The 25060-nt window shown below is 36.1% G+C and overlaps 1 protein-coding gene across 1 annotated transcript in view; it reads left to right on the top strand.

The window, feature by feature from the left end:
• ZNF804B (zinc finger protein 804B) overlaps positions 1 to 25060 on the top strand; it is a 168458-nt gene that overhangs the window by 39155 nt on the left and 104243 nt on the right. The window contains exon 3 of the mRNA XM_045089723.1: positions 22097 to 22240. Coding sequence (XP_044945658.1) covers positions 22097 to 22240 — 144 coding nt within the window. The remainder of the gene's footprint in view (positions 1 to 22096; positions 22241 to 25060) is intronic.

Consider the following 25060-nt stretch of genomic DNA (forward strand, 5'->3'; position numbering starts at 1 on the left):
TGTTGATTTTAGCCATTCTGACTGGTGTGAGGTGATATCTCATTGTGGTTTTGATTTGTATTTCCCTGATGCCGAGTGATATGGAGCACTTTTTCATGTGTCTGTTCGCCATCTGGATGTCTTCTTTGCAGAAATGTCTGTTCATGTCCTCTGCCCATTTCTTGATTGGATTACTTGTTCTTTGAGTGTTGAGCTTGCTAAGTTCTTTATAGATTCTGGACACTAGTCCTTTATCTGATATGTCGTTTCCAAATATCTTCTCCCATTCTGTCAGTTGTCTTTTGATTTTGTGAACTGTTTCCTTTGCTGTGCAAAAGCTTTTGATCTTGATGAAATCCCAATAGTTCATTTTTGCCCTTGCTTCCCTTGCCTTTTGCGTTGGTCCTAGGAAGATGTTGCTGTGGCTGAGGTCGAAGAGGTTGCTGCCTGTGTTCTCCTCAAGGATTTTGATGGATTCCTTTCGCACATTGAGGTCCTTCATCCATTTTGAGTCTATTTTTGTGTGTGGTGTAAGGAAATGGTCCAATTTCATTTTTCTGCATGTGGCTGTCCAATTTTCCCAGCACCATTTATTGAAGAGGCTGTCTTTTTTCCATTGGACATTCTTTCCTGCTTTGTCGAATATTAGTTGACCATAGAGTTGAGGGTCTATTTCTGGGCTCTCTATTCTGTTCCATTGATCTATGTGTCTGTTTTTGTGCCAGTACCATGCTGTCTTGATGATGACAGCTTTGTAATAGAGCTTGAAGTCCGGAATTGTGATGCCACCAATGTGGGCTTTCTTTTTCAATATCCCTTTGGCTATTCGAGGTCTTTTCTGGTTCCATATAAATTTTAGCATTATTTGTTCCATTTCTTTGAAAAAGATGGATGGTACTTTGATAGGAATTGCATTAAATGTGTAGATTGCTTTAGGTAGCATAGACATTTTCACAATATTTATTCTTCCAATCCAGGAGCATGGAACATTTTTCCATTTCTTTGGGTCTTCCTCAATTTCTTTCATGAGTACTTTATAGTTTTCTGAGTATAGATTCTGTGTCTCTTTGGTTAGGTTTATTCCTAGGTATCTTATGGTTTGGGGTGCAATTGTAAATGGGATTGACTCCTTAATTTCTCTTTCTTCTGTCGTGCTGTTAAGAACTAGCCCCAGAATCAGTAGCAAAATAAATAAATAAATAAAGTAAAAACAGAAAGAAATTAAACTATTCTTATCATGTAGCCACATGCCTAAAACCAAACACCTGAGTATAAAAATTTTCAGAATTCATTGTTTTCCTCTATTTGTATTCCTTTTAAAGGTTACATTCCTTGCCCCAACTCTTTTTTTTTTTTTCTTATATGGAAAAGGGCACACAACTTTGTCCATATCTGAGCAGTAGTTCCTGGTAAGCCCTATGCCAGCCATCTGATTTTTAAATAAATAACTCTTCCCCATGTAATCTTTTCTTGATTAAAAAAGATGTTTAGAAGAAGAAAATGATAGATTTGTTCACCTACATGAGCCTCGAGTGATATGGCTTAGTAGTTGTGTTGCATCTATAAATACATCTTTTGGCAACTGAGAAAATCACTTTTCTTCCGTTCACTTTAGAAATAATAAGAGCCCTTTGCAATTTAAACTCCAAGGAAACAATCATTCTGAGGACCTTGATGGACAAACCAACTTCTCTAGCCCCCTCCTTTTTAATCTAAATCTTTCTGTCAAGATCTGATAGATTCTGTCAATCTTGATGACTGTCTTGGAATATAACTCCAAAGTTACTCTCAGCATTTTATTTACAAAAGCACAAATTTCAGAGACTTTTGATTTTTTTGGAAAGTGGCTGAATTCTTCACTCTAGACTTGGAACATTTGTTCTGTGGAGCTCCACTTGGATATGCAAAGGCGTATCTCCTCTAATCACTGCCTTTACCACCATTGGCAGGGAATTAGCTTGAGCTCTTAGTGGTTGGGATTGATCCTTTCAATTTCTAAATCTTTTTCTTTTGCTTTCTGACTTAGAAGCTCATTTAACTGAAAGAATATTTTCCACCTTACAAATTTCAGTCCATCATATTCTTTCTCACTAGCGGATTGCAAATGTGAAGGTAGATGAATAAAAATGTTAAACTAATTCATTTCAGTCATTTATCTTGATGGAGTAGAAACTAAGGCAGTTCCAAAAAAATTGAAAAAAAAAAAAAAGTATAGAAAAGAAAAGAAAAAAACAGGTTAAATAAGTGGATGTCAATACATTTAAACTGTAATTATATAATCAGATGCCTTATTTTGGCATGAATAACCAGACAAGATATTTGGAAGGTTTTGATATGTTATTAACTCTTAAGAATGTGTGACAGGTGGCATATGGTATAATGCCTTCTTGTGCCCTGGGCTTTGTCTACAGTGGCAGAAGGCTGGAGAAGTAAGCATTCATGGGTTCTATCAATGAGTAAATCACTGCAGAAACCTGCAAGCCTGAATAGTTCTGCCTCCTCTCCCGCAAAAGACTTTCCTCATCTTCTTCACATTTTATTGTCAGAAATATTCTATTAACTGAATCTTTTTCTCCTCAAACTTACACCTTGGTATTTAAGAAGTCTATTCTAAAAAGACAAAAACTAATGGTATAATCTCAGAGTTCAAAAGAAACTTGTCAATTAACCAAACCCCTTTTATCTATCTATCTATCTATCTAGTTATTTTTAAATTAACAGATAATGTATTATTTGCCCCGGGGTACAGGTCTGTGAATCATCGGCCTTACACAATTCACAGCACTTACCATAGCACATATCCTCCCCAGTGTCCATCACCCAGCCACCCTATCCCTCCCCACCAAAGTAGGAAAACTGAGAATGAGAGAAGTCTGACACATCTAGGTTGAAGGTTACGCTCGATACAGACCTTAGGTCCCCCTTGTTCCCTACCTCAAAACCAGGCTCACATACCATTTATTGCATTTTCTTCATATGAATAACTTTTAAAAATTTTATGTCCAGTTTAGGTAAGATAAATATTTGCTAAAGACAGATTTTTTTTTAAATCAACCTAAATAGAACCAAGTTCTCAAGAGTAACAATTAAAATGTACATGAAACCTGGAAAATGTTTGTTTTCTTTTTTTTTAAGAGTTAATTTATTTATTTGAGACAGACTGAGAGAGTTGGGGGGAGGGGGGCCGAGGGAGAGGGACAAACAGACTGCACTCTGAACATGGAACCTGATATGAGGCTCAATCCCGTGACCCCAAGATCATGACTTGAGCTGAAATCAAGAGTCAGATGCTCTACTGGCTGAGCCACCCAAGTGTCCCTAAAATGTTCATTTTCTTTTTTTTTAAGATTTTTTAATTTATTGTTTTATTTATTTATTTGAGAGAGTAAGTGAGAGAGAGCATACCAGCAGGGAGGGGCAGAGGGAGAGGGAGAAGCAGACTCCCTGATGAGCAGGAAGCCCAATGCCAGGCTTGATCCCAGGAATCCAGGAACATGACCCATGACCTGAGCCAAAGGCAGATGTTTAACCAACTGAGCCACCCAAGCGACCCAAGTGTTCATTTTCAATACCAAAGAATTATATATATTTCACAAAAGTCAGTTTAGGGAAATTTTAATATCAATATTTGCCAATATTTTAATTTTTAGTATTCTTTATGAATCCACAAAGTATTCAAATGAGAAGGTAATTTCAATATATAATTCATTGCTGCTTTGCCATGATGTTCAGCATTTGCACTCAAGGGGCCATAAAGTACAGGAAGTTATCTTGTATCACACAAAAAATTGTGTTTTTTAAAACACTGAATGGTATTAATGCCTCATAAACACTATTAGAATACAAAAGAGTTGCCTATCAGGTTATTGAATTTGCTTTCAACCAAATGCTGAATAACTCATCAGTTGCATGGCTATGCCTACAAGATATATGAATTAACTGTCTCCTCAACTGAACCACTTGTCACCACTTCAGTAATATTTTAATCTCTTTTAATCATGAAATCTATATTTTAAAAAATTATTTGAATGACATTTGGCAGTATTCACATCATGAGCTTAAATTAAGCATTCTCCAACACATCCATAAGATATATGTAGTTATTTACCATGGAGGTAAAATACATCACCAGGACAAACAGGATACATGGAAAGAAGAAAAAATAATTGCCTGAGAACATTATGTGAAAGAGCAGAATAAAAATGTTGTAGCCAAGTGGCAGGGAGAGAAATCTGGACCAGATTTTTAGAAGTACATCCATCCTCTAAGCATACTTTCCATAGTAAGTTATACCTTACTCATGGAAAGGTAAATGTATAAATGAAATTTTACCTGGCAACAAAATTATTTTTGACATTTATACAAACCTATAAAAATAAGTTTTATTTTTAGAATGGGATAAAGAAATAATTATATACTGGGAGAAAACATTACTGTCATCTTTGAGATAATATCTACTCAGATCTTAACAATGGGAGAATGAAGAATTCTTATTAGGAGTATGGAAATTAAAATAGAAAGACCAATCATTGATATTTTAACACTGCACATATTTAAAGTGTACAGTTTAATCAGTTATGACATACGTACTTGCCCATGAATTCATCACTACAATTAAGATCATCTCATATATATTCAGTTATTTATATTATATATATATCACTAAATTTTTTTAGTGCCCCTTTATTGTTCCTTCTATCCCTACAACCCTTTCACCCCTTTCCCAGTTGAGAGTACAACCAGGAAGAATCCAAATGCCCATCAACAGGAATGAATAAACAATTATGATAACCATACAATAGAATGCCATCCTATGGTAAAAATGAACAAGTGATAGACACATGGATTAAACTCAAAACAGTTATGCAGAGTGAAAATTCAAACAAAAAGAGTACATGCTGTATGATTCCACTTATATAAAATCTTAAGAAATGAAAACCCTTCTATAGGGACAAAAAATGAAATGATAATATTTAACTAGCTTTTTTGGTAAGGTTTGTGAGGTGTTTAAGAATTCAGCTTCAAATTCCTTCATTCCTAGTCCAGACAAAACAAAATAAAACAGAATGAAAAGCCCTTAGTACCTGACTATAGCAAGTTTAATAATTCTTTTAGAGATAATATAGGTTCTTACAAAAATCTGACAGGGAGAAGATAAAATCAGATGAACATATGTGCAAGTTTTAGTCACACACCGGCTCTCCATTTGTTGATGGCTTCTTTCTGCAAATCTGTCTTCTACCAAAGAACATATCTGCATCATAGCTCTTTCATTTCTTTTCCCTTTTTTCTCCCATTGGCTATATAATTACAATCATATTTTGCATTTGGCATGAGTTTTCATGTTGTTTCTCCTGTTTCTAGCTTCTGCAGTAAAATAAAAAGGGAGAAATGTTTTCAAAAATTTACTTATAAGGAAACAGGAATCTTAGCTCTTAATTTAATAATTTAATATACTTGTCACTGGATTACTCATTGGAATTCATAGTTAGCTCTTAAGAACACACTTAGGTTCTTGATTTTTTTTCCTTCATATTAAAAAAGGCAATTTATGCATAAGTTGGTGAAATTAAATTTGATTTAGTTAAATGGGGACACAAGAAAGTAGAAAATTTCCTACATTTAAATTTTGAGTATTGAAGAAACATGACCTGGTTTCTTTCTGAATCAATTGTTCTTCATTGATGAGCAAACTGAATGCTTAGACATTGCTAACCATCCTGAGAAATAATGATATCTTACTCGTGTGTTTCAACATACAGATTTGGTCATTAAAGGCAGATGACTAGAGCACTGACCTTAGACTATCCAGGTTTTTATGAAAATATTAACTAAATGGACAACAGAAGAACTGACATAATCAACAAATAATTAAACCTTTACAAATTCATGTTTGATTATATGACTGGCTTGATCAAATAATGAATTAATTTAAGGCAGATAGATTAAAAAAGGAATATTTTCTGGAAATGCTATTGCACAAACATATATACACATAAATCTTTTAAAAGTTTTGTTAAAGAACCAAATTAGTTGGTGTGAGTCTGGATAGCCTTTTTAGTTTAGAACCTATAAAAACTGATCCTTGCCATTTCGTTATTAATAAAATGTATAATGTTCAAAATCACTCCTAATCACATTCCAAGTTTGTGGTTACTTTGAGTGAATGATTTTTTTCTGTCCAATATTAATACCATTTGTAAGAATATTTTTCCAATGAAACATTATAGTATAAATAAGGTCACATTGCAATTAGTGAAAGGCACTAGGAGGTAGCACATGTTTTATATTAAATAAAAAATAAAGTGACCTTGAGACTATTTGTCATGATGCCTAAGGAATATTTTCATATAACTATAGTGGAATTTAATTTAATTTACTCATTTGTAAAGGCTATTGTTTATCTGATAGGTCAATCCCTATATGTTAAAAATTGATAAACTTTCAAATTACATTTTTTATAGAGTAATAGAAATGTAACAGAAAACATTTAAAGCTTTTTTTCAATAACAAAAAAAAGCACATAAAATATTAGTCCATCTGTACTTGTGCCAAAGGCAGAAATCCAAAAGCCACGGTAGCAAAAGGCCAGGTCAGGAAGCCAGCTCAGCTCACCATCTGTAGCAGAAAGCAGAGCCTATTTACAGAGAAGAAAATGTATGTTTAATGCAAAGAACATTATTTCCAACAAGTAACTTATCTGGAATATGGCACCATGGGGAGTTTGGAAATAAAAGAGTCAGCAATAAAGGGTACCAGTATCCTCATAGGAGCATGATTAAGTGTCTGACCGAAGCTTCCACTTGTTTCTGCATTGAGTTTTTTCCCTTTAGTTTGCAACACAAAGACAGGTCCCTGAGAAAGAAAAACCTGTCATCTACACAGTACATCACTCAGTCGGGTACAGATAACTACATCTCTTCTCTGTGGGAAGAAATTCTCTTTATTGGACTTTGTGGGCCCATTCTTTATTTACTGACATTGTTTGGGTGGCAGTTATGGGAAGCGTGGCTCCCCCTTCTCTATCAGAGCCAACGTTTTTTTGGTGCGGTCCTCAAGGACTCTCTCCCAGTCTTCTTCTCCATACAGCCCAGACAGGTCTACTCTAACCAGCCTGTTGTTTGTCCTTAACTGTCACAATATATCACATTCAAATCCAGTGCTGTGTTCTTCGATTTGCTGTTAAACTCTGTAAAAAACAAAACGAAAAACAAACTCCCCAACCTAGAAAATAGACCCAAAGCTACCAAACGAAAAGCAATATGAGGCTGGTGTTATGCCAGGTATTTCGTTGGGTGTGTTTCCATAATGAGTACAGTGGCCCTCTGGGTTAGTGGCTGTTGTCTTTTGCTCCTGTCTTATAGTTGAAGGCACACAGCCGTTTGGAGTTGCCGAGTGTCCTAAGTACAGGAAGAACAGAGCTTGGGTTTATACTCAGGCTGCCTGACATGGAACTATGCTCCTAATCACAAGATCATATCGACTCCCCCATTTTTAATAATTAGTTTCAAAACGGAGGCCTTCCTAGACACCATTCCTGCTTTGCCATTCCATTTTGCCCATTTCATTAGTGGGCAAACCCTTAAACTATATTTATTTTATACATTCCCATACATCTTTCTCTGTCTCTATCTGTAATTACATGACTGCTGTGTGGTGCCTGGAGCTGTATGAGGTGCTTTTAATGTTTGAACTTATTTAATTATTACAATTATCCTACGAGAATGACATTTTTAGGCTTGTTTTACAGAAGTGAAGTGATGCAGTGAAGGGCCCTGGAGTTTACAAAAGGTTGAGTTAGGATTCACATTCCTAACCCCAACCTCTTTACCTCCTAAATGCTTTTACTCTTCATTATGTGAAGTGCTCCCTTCTTTCCCTCATGTTTTACCTCCAGTGGCTAACTATACATTCTTTTAGTCTAAGGATAATACCTTTTGGGTCTTTTGCAGTTCCTGTGACACCTAATGCACCAGCAGCCACACAGTAAGAACTTAATAAATATTTATTTCTAATCTTTGAATTCCTGTCCTGGTCTTTAAATCTCCAGCTGAGACAAATTTACTACAAAATGTGTGGACTCCTGAAAAATATCGCATGACAAAAGATTTCCCATAGAGGAACACTGAGAAGAACTCTGTCAGTAGGAAATGTCAAGGTCAAGGTGATTCATATGCAATGTAAATATTGTTGACCTTTCTATACTTTCAAGTCTCCACAAATAAACTTCAAATCATAGACAATCCTAAAAGGACTATATTCCTTTTTACTCCCCACCCCCACAAAAGCCTTTAGCTAAAAGAAAAAATTGCCTAGGACTAGGGAAAACATTTATGACTTACCACTTTACTCCCCTTCAGGATATTATTTTAAAATTCTACTCTGCATTGCCACAAACTTAATTCATTCCTTCTCATTAGTCTTCTGTCTCACTCTTCCATGGGAGAACATGGGTTCTTCTATTTACCCCGTGTATCTCTTTTCTCTTTCTTCTTCCTTGTCTTTGTCCATATTCCTCATCTTTTTTTCCTGTCTCTTGGCATTCTTCCCTAAACGGAAATCCAAAGTAAAGCCATTGTGATATTTGGACATTCAGGAAATGACAAGGAATGCTCCTGTCTGAGTCTTTGCTGCTGTTCCTAGAGAATGCCTAATGTAGTTATTTCGAAGTTTAAGAGCATCATTTTTTTTTCTAATCAAGGAAGGTTTCATTTTCTCTTTATATTATAGAGAAGACTTGTTTCTGCTAAAAGGGATATAAATGTCCCCCGCCATCACCGCAGCTAATAAAAAATAGACATTTGCTGAAATGCAGTCATGAATAAGGATGAAGATTCCAGCCAGAGTGTTTCAGCAGATAGCAGTCAGTCAGACTTTTCGGTAGCATAATGGATGGAGGGGAAACAGTCTATAGGAATCCATTTTTTTTAAATCATTAAAAAAATGTGCCCTGCTTTAGAAGTTCAGTGAACTCAGACTTTGGATGAACACTCTGAAACAAGAAGCAGAAAGTCCAAGAGAGATGCTTTTAGGAAAATAATCACAAGGAGTGTACAGAGGAACAACATAAACAGGAACATCATTTTGATTGTAGCTACTGATCAGAAATAATATCAGTTGGAAAAGAAGAGGAAATGGGGGGTTGGAGCCACATCCTCCTTAAAGTTTGGGAGGCTTCTTGTTTATTAGTATATAGAGTAAAATCTGCATTTTTCACATCACAAAATGTAGGTTCATTCATTCTCAGCAATACTTTATGTACTTTCTTAAACTTTAGAATTAAAGAGCCCATCAAGCATTATTCATTTTTATATGTAAAAGTCAAATCCAAGATTATCAATTTAGACTCATTATAAAATTCTATCATAATAGGCTTATTCTGCTTAGGTATGTAAGCGTATTACAGAACAGCATGGATAGTTCCCTTCTCTAAATACACATAGCACTTTAAATCCCCACCAAATGATTATATATCCCTTTGTGTTGTGACTTGCAATTTATGAATTAATTCTATCCCCTCAGGTGGTCTGAAAGTCTTTGAAGACAAGAACTGTGTATTACAAACAGGAATTGTGTGTTACATTATCTTGTACAGTGGAATAGCACAGAAACCAATACAAAGCTTCATAACACAACTAAATCCTTACCCTACACCAAACTCCTTCAAAGGTAGCATAGAAGAGTTTAAAAAAAAAATCTGAGGTATGAATTCTTCTACTTTTTGCTTTTTCTTCCTTTCCATCTCAGATACTGCTCCAATATCAGAAAAGAAGGTAGCTTCTTCCTTTCTGGAGTCAGTCTTTAGCACTTGCTAAATTCAGTGCTCATTCCCAATAACTCTTTGTAACTAAGAATCTATAAACTAATAAAGCACTAAATGCTTTTCTTGAAGCCTAGGGGAATAAGATAATGAGGGGGTCCTGTATTTCAGGTGATTCTCTTTCTGTAGAAGATGATTTAAAACTGAAAATCTTCTATTTCTGGCATTACAAGAGCAAGAATATTATTTTCTAACTATATTGCTAAATAGATTTTGATTGTGTGGTTTAAGAAAGGGAATATCTATATCTATGTCTACATCTATATCAGCTTAAAGACTCTGAATATTCATTTATACTTCTTGAGTTTCAGAGACACAAAAATCTAGTCCCTTAGTTCTATCACATTTTCCAAATGAAGAGATACTATTAATTGCCTTACCACTGGTCTCAAAGATAGAAGCCAAGAACGATATTCATCCTAGGTCAGCTGCTTGTGCTATACCAGACTGGGCAAACCATAAAAATCTCTGGATTCAATTTCTTTATCTAGAGAATAAATTCTCAAGTCCTTTCCAATTACATGCTTCTATGATGATTCTCACTTTTGTATTCCAGGACTTATAATGGACTCACAACTTCTGTCTTACTGTAACTTGCTCTGTCTTTAGACCAGCTTTGTCCAAAGCATGTACACATACACTCAAACACATACACGATGGGAACACTTCTGTATGGCTTATTAAATTGATCCTGGTGTGAGCAGTACATATGGATCATCTACATGCTCAAGCAGCTGTGAAAATATGTAATAACTATAGTCTGTTGACCACATCTGGGTGGGATGTACCATTGGTACCACCATTATGATGCAGACTGACTGTGGCCACACTTTCCAGTTCATCAGTCTTTCTGACTTCAACTGACAAGTGTTTTTAGGTATTTGTTTTGTTTTGTTTTGTTTTTAAAGCAAGTGTATACCCATAAAACTGGTATACAGACTTTCTTTTTAGGGATTTCTGAAGTCGCTAAACCACACTTTGCAAAGTTCTATGAGAATAATAATGAATGGACAAAATGTACGTGACAATATTCCTTCCAAATTATATGACAATGGAGCCAGGCACTTGTACATCACTTCATGATCTGGAAATGAACATAATCTAGTTTATAGCATTTCCTTGAGCCCATGCGAATGTCTTTTTCCCAAACTAGCACTTTAATAGATTTTCCTTTCTTTGACACATTTTCCCAGGTTGCAGTTAATATTTCAAGATTTGAGTACAAAGCTTCTGTACAGCATCCTTCTTTCACAATTGATAGTTTTCTCAAAGTTTGAAAGTAAATTACTTATTAGAATTGCAGTAGATAGAAGCTTGGAGCAGCCAGTTTGAAATAATGAAGTGTCTTTGTGAACACAGTCACTTTTTAAACATCTCTGGATTATAAAACAAGTAAACCAAATGCAGTAGACTTCTTAATCAGACATGATAGCAGACATTCGGGAAAACAGAAACAAATGCCCTTGGAATTTTGGCATTTATCTGGCTTGCATGTCCTTAAATCCATTTACATTATATTATTTCAGTCCACCACTTCAGGAGTTTCCAGGCCTGGTTTTGGTACATATAGAGTGTAACCACAATTTTTTAGAACCATACAGATTAGCCTCAGAACTGATAGAGAAGGCTGGGGAATGAAAACTTACTTGACAATCACCTGAATCTATTTAAGGGAACATACTTGCAGTCCGTTCCCAAGCAAAGGTGAAAGAATGTGTAGATCAGCATCTCTGAATGACCATTTCTCCCCTCAATAATGGTTAGAAATATTGAATTTTAAAAAATGGTTTGTAATTGAGCAGGTGTCACTTGCAACTTTCTAGAAAACTTAGTTACCTGACATTTTTCATCGATTTCTCTTATATTGGAAAATGAAATGTCAGACACTATTAATTGCATTTTTACAATAAGTACTTACAGCAGGAGTAATGGCTAAATGAAGGTACTTTCTGTCTAATGCACAATGGATGTATTCATTTAAATGTATTCAATTTAGATGAATGCAATGTCTATATTCATTACAGTTATACATATCTGTGGGCTGAATGGATGGGGTGGTAATTACTACCTTTATAAATGGGACAGTATTGTCAGTCTGGAGGAAGAAAATTCCTTTTCTTATCATATTTTACACACCCACACAATAGATACGTCCGAGAATCTTTCCTTCAAATGTAGAAATTTTGCCCTTGAATTTCTAGAGGATCTAATGATTGTTAGGTTATGCTTTTCTGGGAGGGTGGAAAGGGCTGCTCTTTGTTGCTTGGAAAATGACAGAGGCACACTGAGGGTCTCAAGATCTCTCCCTGCAAAGAAGCTCATGTTTGCCATTTGGCCTTCCTCAAACTCAGGAATATGCATAACATAACATGGATTTGAATATTCTCACACCATCCATTATTTGTCTTTGAGTTCAGTGAAGGTAGGACTATTAAATTGTGACTTAGCTGTTTTTTTTTTTTTGTTGGTTTTTTTTTTTTTTTCCTAAATAAGGGACTATTTTTTCATGAGCAGTTTAGGTTTATAGAAAATTGGGCAGGAAGCACAGAGAATTCCCATGTAACCTCAACTCTTAAACCTCATCTCCCTCGTTATTGACACTTTGCATTTGTGTGGTGGGTTAGTGTGTTCTAGCTGCTGAACTGATATTGATATGTTGTTATTGGCCAAAGTCTATAGTTTGTACTGGGGTTCACTCTTGAGTTGTACAGTTATGTGGGTTTTGAGACACCATGCCTATCTCAGGCATTCCAATTCTCTCCCCGTTAGCACTGTAAATAAAGAGGCAAAAAGTGAGAAAGAAATCTAATGTATTTATTCTTTCACTTGCTATATTTAGTCACTCATGTTTTCACTAATGGGTGTTAGTAGGCCAAGAACTGCTATTTAATGGATTCGACCACTTCCCTGACCCTGGGTTAATTTACATATCTTTTCATGCATCCTTTTTCTCTCCAACCCTAGTGTACTGTTTGGTTTTATTGATGAGGGCTGGAATGTTCTCCACTAGAGATTGGTGGTCCTTGAACCTTGATGAGCTCGTATTACACTGGACCCAGCAAGGTTCATCAGTTTATGTGCATTTTGCTGTTTCATTGGTTGTTACAAATTTCCATGAACCAATTCATGACCTTTAAAACATGTGCATTGTAGCATTTCTATCCGATCAATAAGCAATCTGAAAATTATACCTGCCCCTTTTTGCCTCCATGGCAGACAAGCACACGTAAGCAATGAAGCAAAAAAGCAAAAGCTACTGTTATGATTATCTCAGGGTGCATCTGGAACTGCCTTATTCTCTTTCTAAATTGTTTTTCTGGTGGAAGAACTGTATACTAATTTATGCTGAGGAAGACGGTGGTGGTGGTGTAGAATGCTGATGAACAGTGGTTCTAGTGGAAATACATGTGTTTTTCAAAAATAGTCTCTGTTCAAATGCAGCCAATTAGGAAGCTTTTCCAAAATAAGCAGTTATACAAGCAAACTTTAAGTATTTAATTATTACTTCATGAGCAGAAACGCAATCATCGCTCTGCCATCTTGCCAGTAAGTCAGAAATTTGTCATTTCTGTCCAAATTAGAAATGATGCCACATTGTCTCCAAACCATGCTACCCAGAGGCAAGTTCATATATTTAAGGTAGTTGTATTTATTTTCTAATCTGAGCACCTTCAATGAATTGTTAAAAAGAGGGGGGAAGCTCTCTTTCCAATCTAGGAAGTGGCTGGCATCACACCTCCCTGGGCATTGATGGAAAGGTATAACTTTGGTCATGTTCCATTTCAAGTCTGGGAAACCAACACTTGATTCTTAATGAGCTGTAATGAGGAGAGTGGATGATGGCAAAATGGGGAGAGTACTACAAGTCAAGAATCTGTAGCTCTTTTTGTGAATCTGTGTGCAGAGCGCCCCTTCCTTGTTTAGGGTAGTTCTTTAATAAGCTCCTTAGACCTCAGTATCTACATTTTTTTAAAAAGTTCCAAAATCTTCAAGTTTCATGTGTTTAGGATCAAACTTATCTGCTTATTCTACTATGTTCTCAACAGTTTAATTCATGATAGACGTACATTGCTTGGGCAGGCCACGCTATCTATTATGTAGTGGGAATAGCATTCTCCGCTTCTTAATTCATTCATTTTACTTATTCAACAAGTATTTATTGAGATTTTTTTTTTAATTTATTTGACAGAGACAGCAAGAGAGGGAACACAAGCAGGGGGAGCAGGAGAGGGATAAGCAGGCTTCTTGCTGAGCAGGGAGCCTGATGCAGGGCTCTATCCCAGGACCCTGGGATCATGACCCGAGTCGAAGGCAGCCGCTTAACAACTGAGCCACCCAGGTGCCCCTTATTGATTTTTTCGATGTAACAAGTACCATGGTAGAAGCTATATAATGCAGAGACCATTCTTTCTAGAAAAGAAGCCAGTCATGTCTCTAGGAAAATCAATATTAGTGATATTAATATTAACTGAGCACATATGAGGATCTCTTGACAGTGTGTGGTATTCCAAAAAAGTCTAAAAATTAAGCAATTATCATGAGGTAAAGACATCTGAAAATCCTAATTATGTCAACCAAATTTGCATTTATGAGCAGGGATTGACTGCTCATATGAGATGGTGGGGTGAGAATGAGAAGCACTCCTCTCACTTGCTCAAATTTCCATCAGAAAATTAAACTTGCTTTGAAGACTCATGGGAGAATGGTACTGTTTTCTAAACAATTTTGTGGTGTCACATATGTATAGTAATGCACAGATGCACACATATACTCACACATACGCACACAGAGTCTCTGGACATCAAGTTCCTACTTTTACCATGCACTGTACTGTTTCCATAAAAATAAACTCATTTTATACTCACAACAATCCTGCAAGCCACTCATTATTCCTCTTAATTTATATTGGACTAACTGAAACTGCTAGAAGAGAGAGGCTGAGATTCAAGTTAATCAGTCTCCAAGGAATAATTTTTCCCTATCACAAAAATGAAATAAATAAGTGAATGAAGCCCTCTAAAGTGAGTTTTCCATTACCCAGTCTATGGCAGAGATTCGGGAAGACAATGGGGACCAAAAAGACTTTTCTGGTTTCACTGCCACTTAATCAGGGGTGGGAAAGCATTCTCTTTGAAGCAGGATTTTATTTGGGACACTATAATAGAACAGGTTGGGGAATATTAGAATTCTTAAAGCAATCTCTTACACACAACAGTGAAAGGTCAAATGTGAGTTTTCATACAAAGAATATGAATTCAATCCTCAAAGCTCTGAGCTGGTATTACCCTCAAGGAGATACAAAGAACAGCAATTGATTTTTTTCTCTCTTCCTTTTTAATAATCAGGACACATATTCACAACCACTCGAAACAAGACGACCACCTTGTATTTTCCTAGTGCCTATCTCTCAGCTTCAAGAGCTTAATAGATTTTTTAAATTGTAATTGCTCCCCTTACTCTCTCTGGGAACTAGGGCCTCTGCATCATCCCAAATCTACAAAAAGTTAACAGTGGCAGCTTGAAATTTTGTGGCATCTGGATGAAGGCTAAGTAATTGGGGCAGCCTTTAGCGTGGTGATTAATAGCTCTGAAGTCAGGCAAATCTGATTCTTAATCCAGTGTCTGCCTTTCAATGTTGAGCGAGTTTCTAGACAAGCTTGTGCCTTGCCTTCCATATCTTTGTATGGAATAATAATAGGTAATACTTCATAAGGTTATTGTGAAGATTAAGGGAGTTAACAAGTGTGAAGTGCTCAGCAGATTTCTGGTTTACAGTGAAAGCTCAGTGGGTGTTACTGTGTAATCATCATTACAATAATAAAACAATTTGGGAGCAGAACACCCATATTTCTAATTAAATGCCTTACTCTAGGCAGCATTCTTGCCACATTAAAGACATGCCTGTTATTTGCATGAATGTAAAATTCTTGGTGTAAGAAAGTACATTTTTCTCTCCCTGCACCCAAAATATTAATTATTAAAAATAACTAATTACTATAAAATTCTTACTGAACTGAAACATAAAATGCCCACTGGCAATACCTAATGTCTTAAAGATGACTCTTGTTAAGATAACTGTCATATTCAATTTATAATTCATTTTCAGCCTTTTAATGAATCATTGAGAATAGTTAACATGAAGCTTTCTTTCACTTTATAAATGCTATTTTTTTCTATTAAATAAGCTTCTAAAACCCCCTCTTTTAGAGAAAGTATGAGAAAAGAACTTTGAATAACTAGCAAGTCAATGATAGAACTGTATGTTAAGTCTTGTGTGTCAAGTGTATTATCGTGAATTTTATTCATTTTTTCATTTTTTGAAATTTATTGAGACCGAGGATAGGTAGGTATTTTTACTTCTTTCATATTTATTCTGTGTCTCTCTATATGTAAAGATTGGGTAATTATATCAGGGAGCGAATGTCATCTTAAGTTGCCTTCCAAGTTATTTGAGCAGTGCAAGTGTCCTGTCATTTAAGGAAAAGGCAAGGTATTCTGAGTGCTGACAATGTATCTAATGCTAAGTGATAAAGAGAAAAAAAAAAAAAAACACCTTGACTTTTTTCTCTCATTCTTAACCAGTCCAAACTAGGTAATGCTCCGTAGCAGTTTGTGATTATCACTGTATTGCACTTTTATAGCTGTTTAACATTTTACATGCAGTTGTCCCCTCTTAAACTGTTAATTTCTGAGGTCAAGACCCTTTAAGAAATTGACATTTAGAAGAGTTTCTCTTTTTGTTGTTAAATAACAAACCTTCATTCATTTATTTAGTGAGTTGATTTTTTTATTAACATATGATGTATTATATGCTTCAGGGATACAGGTCTGTGAATCATCAGGCTTACAGAAGTCACAGCACTCACCATAGCACATACCCTCCCCTCCCCAGTGTCCATCACCCAGTCACCCTATCCCTCCTCATCATCCCCCAGCAACCCTCAGTTTGTTTCCTGAGATTAAGAGTCTCTTATGGTTTGGCTCCTTCCAGATCCTATCTTATTTCATTTTCTCCCTCCCTTCCCCCCAGGACTCCCCCACCCTGCCTTTCAAATTCCTCATATCAGAGAGATCATATGATAATTGTCTTTCTCTGATTGATTTATTTCACTCAGCATAATACCCTCTAGTTCCATCCACATTGCAAATGGCAAGATTTTGCTCAGTATGCCATTGTGTGTGTGTGTGTGTGTGTGTGTGTGTGTGTGTGTATCGCCTCCTCTTTATCCATTCATCGGTTGATGGACATCTAGGCTCTTTTCCATAGTTTGGCTATTGTGGACATTGCTGCTATAAACATTGGGGTGCACAAGTCCCTTCGGATCACTACATATGTATCTTTAGGGTAAATACCCAGTAGGGCAATTGCTGAGTCGTAGGGTAGCTCTGTTTTCAACTTTCTGAGGAACCTCCATACTGTTGTTCAGAATGGCTGCCCCAGGTTGCATTCCTACCAACAGTGTAGGAGGGTCACCTTTCTCTGTGTCCTCAGCAACATCTGTCATTTCCTGACTGGTTAATTTTAGCCATTCTAACTGGTATAAGGCAGTATCTCATTGTGGTTTTGATTTGTATTTCCCTGATGCCGAGTGATGTTGAGCACTTTTTCTTGTGTCTGTTGGCCATTTGGATGTCTTCTTTTCAGAAATGTCTGTTCATGTTCTCTACCCATTTCTTGATTAGATTATTTGTTCTTTGGGTGTTGATATTGATAAATTCTTTATAGATTTTGGATACTAGCCCTTTATTTGATACATCATTTGCAAATACCTTTTTCCATTCTGTCGGTTATCTCTTGGTTTTGTTGACTGTTTCCTTTGCTGTGCAAAAGTTTTTTATTTTTTATTAAGTTTTTAGTTTTAATTCCAGTATAGTTAACATTCAATGTTATATTAGTTTCAGGTGTACAATATAGTGATTCAACAATTCTATATGTTACTTAGTGTTCATCATGATAAGTGTACTCTTAATCCCCTTCACCTCTTTTACCCATCCCTCCTCCACCTCTCCTTTGGTAACTATCAGTTTGTACTTGAGTCTGTTTCTTGGTTTGTGAATCTCTCTCTTTCTCTTTTTTTTCTTTGTTCACTTGTTTTGTTTCTTAAATTCCACATATGAGTGAAATCATATGGCATTTGTTTTTCTCTGACTGACTTATTTTGCTTAACATTATTCTCTCTAGCTCCATTCCATGTTGTTGCAAATGTCAAGATTTCATTTTTTAGGGCCAAGTAATATTCCATTGTATATATGTACCACTTCTTCTTTATCCTCATCTGCTGATGGACACCTGGGCTGCTTCCATATTTTGGCTATTGTAGATAATGCTGCAATAATCATAGGGGTGCATATATCCTTTTGAATTAGTACTTCCATATTTTGGGGATAAATACCAAGTTGTGTGATTACTAGATTGTAAGGTAGTTCTATTTTTAGCAATTCTTGAATGTATCAGTACTTAATGGTTAGTTGGATGAGTATATGGTTAGATGGATGGTTGAAGCAGCATGACACAGTGGAAAGTGTGTCCTGCTTTACCATTGCTTGATTTGATAGAACTCACAAAATTACTAAACATAAATTGCCTCTTCTAAATGGTAGACTTAGACTATGTGATACCATCCTTACTAGTCTACTAGACTGAGCTCTTACCTTCCAGCCTTCTGGTATATACAGACCAACTCAGCTCCAACTTCACACTTGAGAACAGGCCCACCTCACACTGGGTGATATTCTGGCCCACTGGGTCATGGTTCATTTAGTGAAAATCAACTGTAGCTCCAACCTCAGTTTTCAATTTTGCCAAAGATGCTTAAGGAAGCTTTTTTTTTTTTTTTCTTTCCTCTTTGATTCCTCTTAGCCCTATCCAACTTGTAGCTTATATTCTCTCTCTTCTCAGGTCTCAGCTACCCCATTTCTGACCCCCAGTCACCTGCTATTAAATTTATGCTTTTAACTTCTGGATTTGATAGACACACTGGATTGTGAATTCTGTATGTATGCTTTGCTAATGGCGTTTATATCCCATGTGTGTATTCCTCCTCTCTTAATAAGGGGACTAGAATATATCCTGGGGAATATCATTAATCCCTTAGAAGGAAGGAAAATGGAAATAGCAGCACCATTTCCTGGCAAGAAAAATGAAGTAAGAAATGGGGTATATAATTTAGTCTGATGACTGTAAAATGTGAACATTCACGGGAGATGGCAAAGAAGTTGGTAGAACTCTGTTATAATTACAAAATTTTATACTGAAATTCATTTAATGTCATAATTAAAGGGTGTTTTCGAGATAAATGCTGTTTAAATGAAGATACCAAGAGTAACTGAAAGAGCCTCACCCCTGGTCAGTGAGCTGTTGTTATAAAATCCTCTACATAATCTGTAATAATATGAAAGTATATTTTTAGACACACTGAATTCTTAATTGCCACCCCACCTCCAGTTAATGAAGCTGAGGCACTTTTGAACCTTGAGGCACAGGTGCTCAATGTCCAAGGCACGTGGTCGCTTTTCTAAGGCTGTTATTCTAGTGTTATAATAAAGGAAGAAAAACTATGGGTTAAGACGAGTAGTCCCGAGTTCCAATCCAGTCTTTGAAATTGCACACAATATGTAAAGGACATGTTAAAAAAATGCCTAGTGAGTAAGATGGGAAGAGAACCAATATTTTCCCCTGATTGTAAGCTTGTAGTTCCAAAGCTTTAGCTCCATCTTGATGTTGTACTTCTGCCTCAACTCTTAAGTGACGACATTGACAAGCCATTATTTCAGATTTGAGCAACTGTGGTTTTTGTCCTTATATTGAATCCCACATTCTCATTACTGATTATATCCTGTCAGTAGTTTTCTATTCTACCATCAGCCAATAATATTACCAAATTCCTGCTTTAATTCTCTTAGATAGGCAATGTAGATGTTTGGTATAGTTTTGTTGTTTGCTAATGGTACTCATGTCCTTTCTGCCTTGATGCCATGTGTGTTAGCATCTTATATTTGGGCTTGAACTTCATGTTCCCATGTCCAAATTAATTGCTGCATCATTTCACCCAGCCCTGTGATAATCTGCCCCTCTTCCCTGTGCTTGCTTTCTTATCTGGTCTGCAGTGACCCTGACATTTAAGTTTATGGCCTGATTTCTTTCTGTAGAGGGTTAGTCATTTTAGAGAAACAGAGCTAAAATCTATCCTTTATTTTGTCCATTCATTTTTTATGCATATTTACTGAATATCCTCTATGTGCCAGCCATTCTTATATTTAGGTATGGGGATAATGGAGAACTTGCAGAATGATGGGAGACAGGAACATGTGAGCTACTGTTAACCATTAATTTTTGTAATACATATTTGTAATATATATAGGTAACTCTGTGCTCGACAGTATTTTGACATTGTGGACACAAAAATGGATAAAACAATTCCTGCCCTCAGAGGATCTATAGATATGAAAACAGATGAGTTAATATCATGAAACATGTCTAGTGATAGAAGTAGAGGAGATAATATGGGAGCATGGATTGATACAATATGACAGTGATGAGGTAGGAGGGAGTTTGTATAGTGCATCAGGAGGACTGACCTTAAGGCAGATGGTAAAGCACAGCTATTTCTTAACAAGGGAGCTAGGCATAGGTTATTTGAGTTCAAATTCCCTCTCCTATTAACTCAGTGACCACAACTGTGTGATTCTAAGTGCTGATTAGTAGATCTGTAACTTGTTAAATTAAAAAAGAACTCTTTTTAAAGAACTCATAAGTTTTTTAAAGAAAGAACTTATTTTATAAGTTTCATGTGAGGAATAAATGAATAATAAATAAAATATAACAAATGAATAAATGAAATAATAAATGAAACAGTTCATCACATACTTAATACCTGACACATAGTTTATGCTTAGTAGTTCATCACTATTATTCTATAAGCAATGAGAGAATTCAAGAGGATTATATTATTATTTTTTTTTATTGAAGTATAACTGACTCCCAATGTTAGGTTAGTTTCAGGTGTACAACATAGCGATTCAACATCTCTATATATGTGCTCACCACAAGTATAGCTGCTATCTGCCACCATACAGTGCTATTATAATACCCGTGATTATATTCTCTCCTGCTTAGGAGGAGTTTAAGCAGAGGAATGATGTGGCCAAAACTCTCTTTGAGATAGAGCATAGTCATAATTGTAAGGGTAATAGTTTTGAAAAATATGTGGTAAACCCATTGGCAGCATTTAGCATGAACTGAAGCTTATAGAAGAAGCTTATCCTGGAGTTAGAGTCCACAGATAAATAAGAACCTAGCTGTAGTGTGAATGAGGGTCACCCATGGAGACTGTATGCAGTAGATAGATCAGTTGGCTGAAGACGGCATTGTGCGGAATACAGAAATATGTGGGGTATTATTAGAAGAAGAAATGTTTATGAATGGTCATAGATGTATTTGGTAACAAGCAAAAAGCTTAAGGAAGCTTCGTCTTCCTGGTAAAATCATGGGAAAGCGTTCCAGAGGGAACAAAGAGCTGGTGTTGGCAAAGAAGTAAGAGCTCACTAATTTAACTAGGGGGAATAGACTTTGTGTGCTGAGAGTAGCAAGTCCCAACACTGAAAATTTCAGTGAGGCTAAAATACATGAAGCAGTAGAGGAAGGATATAAAATAATGTAGTCAATGTCACTACTAAATATTACAGTAAAGAGACCTCATAGTAATAGGTGTTCCAAGGATATAGTGGCAGCTTGTGTTTGAGATTGGTTATTGGACTGGCAGAGGAAATGGTGGTGAGTCAGCAGAACCACAACCTGAAAATGGATGGGATGAAAGAGAATGATCAAACTGCAGTTGTGGGGTTTTTTGGGTTTTTTGTCTTTTTTTTTTTTTTTTTAAGATTTATTTATTTATTTGAGAGAGAGGTGGGGAGAGTGTACAAGCATGCAAGTTGGGAGAGTGGCAGAAGGAGAGAATTTTCAAGCACACTGTCCCTGAATGGGGAGCCCAAACCTGGGGCTCGATCCCATGACTCATGAGATCATGACCTGAGCCCAAAACAGCAGTCGCATCAGCAACTGAGCTATGCAGATGCCCCAGTGTTCTGCTTCTTTGAGAGAATTCATTATGTGCTTGTTGGTAAGTTAGGAATAAGGCTGAACTAAAAGTTATTTCCAGAGTGCCATGAATTTCCAAACACTGATGAGCCTCACTGTATTCTTTTAGTCACAGAAAAATTAAATAACAACTTGATGAATATGAGATCTGGTTATGCTATTAGAGAGAAATATAACCAACCTGTTTGCCTTCTTTAAAGGATTTTCCAGAAAAGGAGAAGTCTACAGCAAAAGCCTTGGAAGATGTAAAGGCAAACTTTTACTGTGAATTATGTGACAAGCAGTATCACAAGCACCAGGAGTTTGACAATCATATTAATTCTTACGATCACGCTCATAAGCAGGTAAGCCAAAGTGGGGGAAATCCTTCCCATTCCTAGATTTCTACCTGCAGAATAGAATGTACATATTTGGCCTTATTTACTGTCTTCTAAGATACAGAGGTGAAACTATTTATTTATTTATTTATTTATTTATTATTTTTCTTGAAAGGTTGTTTTCAGTTTAAAGGTTAGGTGAAATATTTTTTCCTAGAAGTATCATAAACCTGTAGGTGAATTTAAAGATGATCTAAAAGTAGACTGATACTTATTTGAGAATTATACATATGGGGAAAACTGAACCCAGTGAAAAGAGTGTCCTATTTAAAACCAACTTAGTAGTCAGTGGCAGAACCAGAACACTGAGCAGAATCGATTACAGGACTCTTTCAAAACTTCTGAGGTTTAGGGAATCCAAGGACTATGGGAAAAGTAATTAAGCATACTGTTTTAAGAGAGTCAGAATGGTTACTTTATAGATGAACCACTGCAAATGAACAAATGAACAAATGAACAAAATTTCAGAGAGGCTAAGTTGAGAGGTAATTCAGATAGCAATGCTTCAGTCCTTCTTCTAAAGAGATTATATATATACATAATCAGTTTAGATATTTTATACATGGCTGCTAATATTCTCTATTTCCAACTCTCCATGAAAGAGGAGGCTGTTAATCTTATCCTGTTAGATTTTTAACCTTGTTGCATGAGGTGTGGAGATATTGGCCACTTATGAATTGGGAGTGTTAAATACCCCTAAGACAGAAATCCCACCTGGTCAGAGGATTATTGCTAACAGCTATGAGGAGGTGCACACTCCTGATGCTGAACGGACCTAATATCTTGGAATGTGTGGGTAAGTCTTATATAATCTAGACCTAAAATATATATTCAGAGTAAACAACAATAAATATTTTGACGAACATTGCCAGTATTTATGACTGCATCCAAAATATTTGGCCTTGAGAGATGCAAGAAATCGGTTTCTATCTTTAAAGACATAGCGTGTATCTGTAATTGGTCATATTTCACAGACAAGAGCAAGGACATGGGATAAACTGTTTTAGGACTGTGATTCCTAACTCTTACTGTGGATCATAATCACTTTGGAACTTAATAACACAGATGCCCAGAATCTCATTTGGGAATTGTAATTCAATAGTTCTGTGGGGGCCCAAGAACTTGCATTTTAAAGTCATACAACATGGAATTTTCCAAGGATGTTTAAAACTGAAGTATGAGGCTATGATCCAACTCCAACTCCGATCTCTTTTCTGCCCCCACCCTGCACCCCCCCACCACCATGTATTATTTTGAAGTAAATTCCAGACGTCATGTTATTTTGCCTAAACTTGTTTCAAGATGGACAATGGTGCTTACACAACATATCCGCTATCAGACCTAAAAAGTAACAGTAGTATCTTCATATCAGTTGGTGATTGTGTTTCTTGAGTTGTCTCATAAATGATTTTTAAATTTGGGTTTCTTAAAATCAGGCTCCAAAAACATCCACACTTTTGGTTGATACGTCTTTAAGTTTCTTTTAATATATATTTAAACTATAGGTTTTCTAGTCCCTCTTTACATTTGACCTCTTGCAATTTATCTGCTGAAAAAACTGGGTTTTGCTGAATGTAAACCGGTGTTGTCTTTTTTCATTTTCTCTGTCTTCTGTATTTCTTTTAAACTGATTGTTACACAGAGAGATCTGAACAAATTCCAGTTCATATTTTTTTCCTTGGCAAAAATATATCACAAGGCATTTTGTATCCTTCCATAAAGAGGCATATGATGTCTCGTTGTCTCTATTTTTAGGACTGTAAGTTTGGGAAATGGGTTTAGATGCTACCAGTGTGATCCACCCATCAAGTACATCACTTATATTTTTCCACTAATGGTTTCTGTAGTCATAGATGATCATTTGTTTAAATCCCTTACTTCATTTGGAGTTGTAAAATGATGATTCTAATTCTATCATCTTCTTGTCATCTATTAGATGAACTATATCTATAAAGAGAAATCCCTATAATTCCCTATTAGAATCACTCCCAGAGGATTTTATGTAGGTGGTCTTAGGCCACATCAATACAAATTCTCCATATATGTAGATATAGGATATAAATAACCAGAGAAGGTTCTCATGGGAGAGCTACAGGTGATCTGTACATAAACATGCTTAAGTCGTTGGATGGGATAGGATAGGATGGCATCCTTCATGTGGAAACACAAGAATTGAAGGCAAGGAAATAGAAGAGCACAGGGCATCTTTTCAAACTGCCGAAAGTATTTGGCCTATAAAGGGATGAATTCTCCACATCTGACCGATGTGCCATAGGCTCCCTTATACTCTGAAATTCTGCCTGATCACTTTCCCTTTTTATTAATTTCTTCAGTCTTATTTCCATTGACTTTCAATGTATTGAAAAAACCACCTTCCTCAATTCTTTTATTTTATCTGTGCCTGCCTGCCTGCTTGCTTGCTTGCTTGTTTGCTTGCTTTTTCTGTAGGTTTACCAGCATTTTAATATTCCTTGGTATGTTCCTCCAAACAGGGATTGAGTTTCATATATGTGCTGTTGTGCTACTTGGGAAAAATGGGCCAATTTGGTCTCTTCCGGGAGCCTGCATTCTAACTGGGGAGACAGACCTGTCAACCCATCTTTAAAATACATTGATTTAAGTGTTCTAGAAATTACATACCTAAGATACCAAGAAAACCTACAAAACTGATTTAAGAAAGAAGAGAAGACAAGTGAGCTGGAATTTTTAAAGAATGAATAAAAATCAACCACACAGTCAAGGATGGTAGGGCCTCTCTGATAGAAAACCTCTATCAGGACATACGGC

The sequence above is a fragment of the Mustela putorius genome, unplaced genomic scaffold, assembly GCF_011764305.1.
Source record: "Mustela putorius furo isolate JIRA1106 unplaced genomic scaffold, ASM1176430v1.1 tig00003845_pilon_pilon_pilon, whole genome shotgun sequence".
In the NCBI taxonomy this organism is placed as follows: Eukaryota; Metazoa; Chordata; class Mammalia; order Carnivora; family Mustelidae; genus Mustela; species Mustela putorius.